This window comes from Corylus avellana, chromosome 8 (assembly GCF_965113065.1).
Source record: "Corylus avellana chromosome 8, dhCorAvel1.hap1.2, whole genome shotgun sequence".
Taxonomy (NCBI): Eukaryota; Viridiplantae; Streptophyta; class Magnoliopsida; order Fagales; family Betulaceae; genus Corylus; species Corylus avellana.
Genome location: NC_142497.1, coordinates 7,345,654 through 7,354,223, shown reverse-complemented (window position 1 = coordinate 7,354,223; position 8,570 = coordinate 7,345,654). Strand labels below are relative to the sequence as shown.

The following is an 8,570-nucleotide window of genomic DNA, read 5'->3' as shown; positions in this document are numbered from 1 at the left end:
AGCATTACTCAAAATCATCCCCATTTCGCCAACTGGGGGGGTGGCCCTGTAAATTTTTTTTTTAAAAAAAAAAATGAAGTTGATTATGTCAACGCTTAGGATGTCCACTGATCAATTCAATCTGTGGAAGGGCATGAGATGAACCGCATCCTTAAGGCATGCATACATCAAAAGCCATCTGAAATCAGCTGTCTTTTGTTCTCAATTATGAGCAATGTGAGAGAATAATAGTAATAAAGTAATGCTAAACTCATGCAAGCAAGAAGCTAAACAACTAAAGATCAACATCATCATCTCTGATCAATATGCTTTTTTCTCTGACCCTAATAAATACGCTTATGACAAGAATTTCATGCACCTCTTTGGTTGAACATGTGCATGGAATTATTATTAGAACTAAATTGTCCAAGATCAACACCAAAGAACAATGACTTGTGAAGGTTACCATAAAAATTGTCCCCCAAGATCATGAAGTTTGAGAACAAACCTATGATCAATTACAACAAGCAGTTTTAAAGATGATTTAAGTTCCATGAAGATTCCACAGATCTTCAAAAATTCGATAGACAAGAAAAGTCATCTCATGCACAAATCAAATTCACGTTGTTAATGTAACTAACAGTCACAGCACTTTTTGCTAGTAGCAATTTCTAAATTCTTCACCAAGAAGTGCCTGCTGATTCTCACCATGCTCGTTGCTATGCTCAAACCAACCGAGGTCAAATAAATTATCTGCCGTGGTAAAGACTATGTCATCTGGAATTTCTTTATCTATAACACAATGGCTTAAATCCCGATGGACTGTTTCAGGCATAATATCGCGTCCTGCATTAAAAATAAAAAATAAAATAAAAAAAAGAGAAAAAATGTACAGTAAACTTTATCAACTTAACTATGAAACTATATATTTCATTTTTACTGTGATTAATGTGATGCAAAACATTCTCACCCAGCATGGTTTCAACTGATTGGTGTTCATCCATTGAGCTTCCACTGATAGGTGTATACTCGCTGAATATTGATGCAGCAGAATGAGTTAAAGGTGAATTTGGGTCACCATCCATCTGATAGGGATTCATGGGCGAGCTTGCCACCAGAGATTTTGGCCTGACAGAAACATCTGAAGTTTGCTGGGGTTGATTCATCTTTGAGCCTCTATTCTGTGACTCATAGAGTATCGCATCCAACAAACCACCGCTCCTCGGTGAAAGACAATCTGCGCGAATCTGCTCTTCTGGAGGAGACTGGATCAAGGTATCAACAGACTCGAGCGAAGGAAGTGGGGAAGCAGGCGTGCCCCAGCTACCAGGTCGAGAGTCTGAATATTGGAGTGAAGGGAGCTCCAACTTCATAGCCCCAGATATGGGCCCAGAAGAAGAAGAATTGCCATTTAAACAGGCATGGCTGCCAGAAATAACACCGAATGGTACCTGGTCATTGGTGTTAGGATCGGGATCAAATGAAGACAAGTTAAAGGATTCAGCAGCCTTCTCACAAGTGTAATCCACATAATGATTGAACATTGGGAGACAACTGCCGACACTACAATCCAGAGTAGGGAATAAGGTCTCTGACTCTCTGGGGCGTTTGGGGGGATGCATTGTTGGGAACATAACGTTATGAGCAAGGGATGAACTAACACCTTGTTTGAGAATGCTGGTTGAAGTAATATCAAAAAATTTCGGAGAATAAGGGAGATGACCATTAGTGAGTCCATTAGTGAGTACATTATTGAGATCAAAATCTGGAGCCTCAAAACCGTCCCTCTGCAAGAAATCGCAATGTTGTGTGTCTGCCATTTCCAATGTACCCATGTTGTCTTGACTACTATTAAATACTTGCAAACACACATCAGGTGGATAAATTGGTGTACCAGATCGTTGCAATCTCTTAATTCTCGTATTCCAGTAGTTTTTTATCTCATTATCTGTGCGTCCAGGCAACTGTTACAGGGGGAGAAGGAAGAATGTGAAAAAGGTTGATAGGTCAGTCTATTTCTGAACATATGAGCATACATAACCAAAATGAATAAACAAACAAGTGAGGAGGTCTTTACAAAAGAAACTAGGAAGTAAAATTAATATAGTGTGGTGAGGATACATAGTAAAAGGCAGAACATAGTCAACATTGTGCTCACTCTACAGCTATCTTTGGCTGCAAGGATTACAAACATGGGATTGCAGTACAACAGTGAATATTTCACCAAAATCTAAAAAGAAACTTACACCAAGTGGATTTAATTTTCAATATGGATAGTCTCTATTTATATAGAAAGAAAATGAACTCTTGGAAAATTATGGAACCAATGCTATCGATGAATCATGTAATGATTAACAAAAACAGAATGTTCGCTCTACTACTCAGTTAGACTTTATTTGTTTCAACATAAAAGATTTTCCCAAAATGCTTTTCCATATTTTCCAATATTTGGTGCAAACGAAAAACATTTAGTCAATGAAAATAATTTTCAAAGTCAAAGGAAAATAAGATATTTAGAATGTATGTCTCTCGAGCCACTATGTTAGGAACATTTAAGTGTTTGACAAGATTAATACAATCACTTTAACTCCTTGCTGTCAAAGCATGAACAAGTGTTTGATGAGATTCATGTATTTTCTTCTTGATTTTGATAGGAAGAACTCTTTGATGTAGTGTAACGCCACTTCCTTGCTATTATTTGCCTAATCTATAATTCTATTTGTACTTCCTTCCTTTCATTTCACTTCTTTTTTAAATTGCAACATCAGTACATCACTTCAAATAAAGTGGCTTCGTAGTGACATCAGGATCTAGAGTTACGGGAGAACTGGCTATCCAATCATCCCCCATAAGTTAATGGGTAGTTTCTCACAATAAATGAAGAGTACCTTTTTATTTTCTTTGAGCTATTAAATAAGATTTTTAAAATGATTTCTTAGTCCATTCTAGATTCAACAATGGTCAATGGCATTCATGTCACATGGAAGACTTCAATCTGACCTGAAGGAGAACAATGACCAGAAACTCTATTAGGTTTTAGTCAGTTAGTTTGTAAGTTGAGACAAATAATTATTAGATTCTGTGTGTTTAATGAAATGTCAACAAATCTTAACTCTTCTCGAACTCATTTTGCAGATGACTACTGGACATCATGTGTTTTGAAAATCGTGGCAATCCATGAGCCTTTTTTTTTAATCATTTGGTGTTCTTTAATTGATGCCTTGCCTCCCTCAGTGTAATGTGTTGTTACATGTAGTGCGTACAACCATTAACCAATGAATAAAGAGGAACTACTTATAAAGAGAAAATAAAAAAATAATAATAATAATAATGAAGAGGAACCAAAGTGAGGCGTCAGCTCACAGTTGTGAGTCTTTAAGTGAGGCATGGGATTTAAATGAGAGGTGACAGAACACTGCTGTGAGTCTGTGACCGAACCAGTGAGCTGTGAGGCTGAGGCGTGAGCTACAAGCTATGACCTGTGGGCAGACCAAAGAGGCGAGCAAAGATTGCAGAAGAAGAGGAAGAATCAAGACTTGAAGAGGAGACCGAAGAAGAATGAAGAATAGAACAAAAAAAATTGAACAAGAGTTGATTCAACCGAAGAGGAAGAAGAAAAAGTAAAAAATAATAGGCAAACTACCTGAAGAAGAGGAATTGATTTGATTCAACACTTGGCGGCTGGGTGTTGCATCGAAACAAACACACCCTTAACTGCATAGTCAGAAATATATGTGATGTGGATAAATATCCTGATGGGGACTCATATAAATGGTTAGGGAAGGTCTACGAGAGATGGGAGTCTGAATTCTAAGCACCAATTTTAATCTGGGACTACAGCCTAGAATTTTCTTTTCTAGCTGGGTCTAATGTTTGTTTTGTAGTTTTAGTTAGTCTTTTTAAGTGTTTTGTTTTCTTTAAAGCCAAGGGTGGTAATAGTACTCTTTCTCAAGTAGGGCTAGTAAGAGTACTTTTTCTCAAGTGGTAATAGTACTTTTCCTCTTATTTTTACTTTTCTTTCTCTATTTTTTTATGATCACAAACACTCCAGTAAACTCACAAATCCAACACTGTTAGCCAAAACCAGAATTCTTGTTCTAAATTTGGTAAACCCAAAATCAAATTCCTTAGTTGTAACCCTAATTTTAGACATATAACCTGTTAGGTCTCACTGGTTCTGTGTCACATCCTCTTCACAAAAAGAGGTTCCTAAGCTCTTCTTTATTAAAAAATCTATATTAACAACGTATCAATTTTCTCAAGCAACAAACAATGGTAGTCTGACTTTTCTAGAAGATATTTTTGAACTAGCTTCCCTCAATACCAAACAGGATTCTAGTGTGAACTGACACAAGAAAACTGGCAGATTAGATGCTTCAAAAGATAATAAGAGCATAAGTTATAAGCATAATAGGAGGACATTCATATGACGTGTTGGGATTGTAAAAACTCTGCAATTCGGTGAGAAGTAAAGACAAAGCAAGAGAGAACGGCACAGAGAGAATTTTCGGTGGTTCAGTGTAGGAGCGAGTGGCTTTTTCACTATATTCAACAAAGAATATAGTTACAAAATATATATACTATCACCAACCCTAACCCGGTACATTGAAAATCCCCAATATACCCTATGCTCAATTTGCTACGATCCACCCATGAGGCCTTTGAACTAGAGACTAGTGTATATTTCTCATTCTGAAAATGAGCCACCATCTCTAACATGATACATCGAAAAACTTTCTAAAAAGAGCAGTTATTCTGAAATACAATTAATTTGGGCATCTATATCTCATTATTTGGTACCACAGTGAAATAAGGTTAAAAGCAAACCAATTATACAAACAACTACAAGAATGATTATAGCCATGCATCAACCAACAGAATGCCATTACAGTAACTAAAACATTACTTTCAAATTTCAAAATAAATAGATTCGACTTTGGACAGATGTTGAAAATTCAAGTGTCTGTTTGTGCTGGTGACATCAGAATTCAATAAGGATTTCGTTCTTCTGTCTGCCAAGCAAGAGATAATTAAGTGGTAAAACCAGCCTAATCCTGCATAGAAGGCTTGCGAACTTAATAAGTCAATGTACTTGATTTTTGACATTTATCCCCTTGGGATGAAAATTTAGTGATTGCTCTAAATTGAGTGTGCATCAGTACGATGGTACAAAAGTTTGCCATAAAACCAGCCCATTCCAAAGAAAGCACATCAAAAGAGTGTGGAAAACCAAGGTAGAATAATAGAAGTTGCATATATATAGAGGTGTGCCCCTTCATTATTGGGACAAGCAATGTTGTCTAGTAGCAATTACCAGAACTCTAGCCATTGAACACCACACTACTATTACAAAATACCACATAGAGACAAAAGTGAGAAAAGCAGCCAATAACATAATTTTGAAGGTATGAGAATCACTTAAATTAGAGAAAACATATTTCTTTTTTTATATATATATATATAAGTAATTCAATCTCATTAAAAGTGCAAAGAGGCACAACCAAGTGCACAGGGAGTATACAAGAAAATAGATATCATCCTGCAAGAATCACATTACTGAATCCATTATGCTCATGTGTAAAGCGTACCTCAACAGGAAAACTGGGATTTATGAGACTAATAAGTATAGACAGTTCTACTTCTACAGGGCACCATGCTCACATCAGACATCATGTTGAGCACATTACTCATTTGACATGGTAATGTATTTGTTAAAACTACCTCAGACAGGCCAAAAGTGCAGAGATCACTGTCCCTCTACCACGATATGCATTTTTTTCAAGTTACTTCAGTGCATAGGTATTTAGATGTGAGGGTGTGCCTGAGTGTGTGCATACATGTCTACGTTTGTCCACTGACTTATGATTTTGCTGCCTTGTGTGCATACATTAGATTCCAATCCCTGCCTGTGAAACATACGCATGAGGTGTAGTACCCTATAACTGAACATATCATTCATAATTTTTTTTTTTTATAATGTAGGAGAACTTTACTCAGATTAATTGCACGTCGCAAACGCATACTGTACAACAATCCTCACCGTTAATCAAACTCCTACGGGTAACTGACCCCACCCGCCAGAGTATCATTCATATTTATATGTAACTAGACGCAAATAGACCCATAACATTCTATACTTACTGAAAAACAAAACTGAAAGTGGAAATTTGGCACTAACCTCTGCAGCCATTCGAGCCCATTTGTTTCCCATCTTAGCATGGAGTTCAATGATACAGTGCTCTTCCTCTGGAGTGAATGCACCCTTCCTCAAATCTGGTCTCAGGTGATTCGCCCATCGTAGACGGCAGCTTTTGCCACACCGAGAAAGTCCTGAGTGCTTCTGAACAGCATTCCAGTTCCCCTCCCCATGCTTTTTAACATACTCCACTAAAATTGCATCTTCTGCTGATGTCCATGGGCCTTTCTTCAAAAGACCCCCTCCTCCCAAGTTTCCTCCAGTTTTAGCATCTTCAACTGATGCAAGATCTCGGTTACCCTTAGACATTTTTTTGTTCTCACTCTTGTTTGTTGTACCCATCGGCTCCCTGAATGTGCCCAAAAGATCAGACAATTTTACCTTCCAACAAGTAAAATGCAGCAACTTACAAATTTAATTGATGAGAAGATATTAGCTGCAGCAATTTTTTCTTTGATCATGAAATAGTATCAGACAGAGGGAATAACCATGAAATGAAATTCAAAGAAAAATGATTTTTGGGCCATAAAAGGAGAAACTTTGTCCAAATATTGAATTTAAACAATTGTATTTCAAGAGACGTTTATCCTTGAAAACCAAAAAAGAAAGATTAAAAGACCAAAATATTAAAAATTAAAGACGAACACTTCCAAGCAGAAACTTCCCAAACTATAAAGTAATATAATTTACACTAGGATATGAGTACAGTTATCGTACATTTTCATTTTCATATAAGCAGAGCAAATTTCATGGAGAGATTTTTGCTTTCTGATATGTCATAAAATGGGGGAAAAAATTTACCTCATTTAATTGACCTCAAACAAGCTGTATCAGCCCTTCCAAAGGGCTCCACAAACCTCCAAGATACTCAGATAGAATTGAAGCAGCAAGCCAAATTGAACAAGAAAAAATAACAAAACGATGGGAAATGACGAGAAAATCTAAGGAGTTTCTTGAAACCAACAAAACTAAAGAATTCTACAAATTCAACCTTGTTCAAGCCCAGGAAAAAAAAAAAAAAAAGAACCAGCTGAACAGATCACAGAAAGAAAATCCCCAAATCCAGTTAACAAAAACGCATCTAAGAAACTTCAAAAAATAAATTTAACAAAACGAAAATGAAAAAAGAAAGTGAATCAAGAGAAATATATGATCATATATCTATACAAACATATATAAATATATTACATATAAATCTCCTGACTCTAACCGTAGTCAGTGGAGAAGAAACTACAGGATCCAACCATAGAGACCGAGAACAGAAAAAAAACACAGAGAGTTTGCGCTGTGAAAGAGAGAGAAAGTGTCTCTCTGTGGAAGAGAAAGAGACAGAGAGAGAAAGGCACAGAAGGAGAGCTGGGTTACAGGAATTGAAAAGATTTTGAATGACAAGAAAAAAAAAAAAAAATAGAGTTATAATAAAGGGAAAACTCTTTTAGCATAAGTTTGACTCAACTTTTATTTTATTTTTTATTTTTTAAAAACAAAATAAAAAAAATTTTGAAACAATAATATGTAGTCCTTTTTTATTTGGTATTTTTTTAAAAAAATAGTCTTTTTCTTCATAATAATAACCTTAAAAAAAAAAAATTGAAACAATAACATCATCTTATGTAGTCCTTTTTTATTTGGTATTTTTTTTTAAAAAAAAAAAAAAAGTCTTTTTCTTCATAAAAATTATCATTTTTTTAAGAAAAAAAGGTTATTATTATGAAAAAAAAAAAAAAAAAAAAAAAGATCTTTTTTCTAAAAAAAAAAATACCAAATAAAAAAAGGATTACATAAAATGTTATTGCTTAAATTTTTTTTTTTTTTTAATTTTGGTTGTTAAAAAATGACCACATAAAGAAAAAGTTATTCCAAAGTTGTGCATTTATCAAAGATATGCTATAGTGCAATAAAAATACTATTTTTTGCTCATAAAAATCCTAGGTGGCAAGAGGTCATAGGTTCACCAGTAGGTGGGACCACAGCAACTACGGATAGAGCCTATCGCTTTTTGCCACCTAATACTTTTATGAACCAAAAATAGTCTTTTATTGGACCATAGCATTTCTCTTTCTAAAAAAATACATGGCATTGTGATGGCAAGATTTTTAACAAAAATTAAAAGATACCCAATTTATATAGAAAAATTTGGTGGCATTAGGAGAGAACAAATAGGTGAGAAAAGAGAGGAGAGATCACCATCTACTTTCTAATTTTTTTTATTATTATTTTTTTTTTAAATAGCATGATATGATTTATTATTATAAAAATAAATAATAAAAAAATAAAAATAAATAAAAGAGAAATACTATAATGCAAGAAAATGATCATTTTTTACCCATAAAAGTGTTAGGTGGCAAAAGATCATAGGCTCCATTTATAGTTGTTGTGGCCCCACCCACTGATA

At 35.0% G+C, this 8,570-nt stretch overlaps 1 protein-coding gene across 1 annotated transcript; it reads right to left on the bottom strand.

The window, feature by feature from the left end:
- Positions 1–419: 419 nt before the first annotated feature.
- LOC132164039 (transcription factor GAMYB) lies at positions 420–7,532 on the bottom strand. Its single transcript, XM_059574446.2, has 4 exons — positions 6,977–7,532; positions 6,158–6,524; positions 950–1,943; positions 420–825 (listed from the first exon to the last, which is right to left on the bottom strand). The coding sequence occupies exons 1-4, from the start codon at positions 6,979–6,981 to the stop codon at positions 638–640; spliced, it is 1,554 nt and encodes a 517-aa protein (XP_059430429.2). The 5' UTR covers positions 6,982–7,532; the 3' UTR covers positions 420–637.
- Between the last annotated feature and the right edge of the window lie 1,038 nt (positions 7,533–8,570).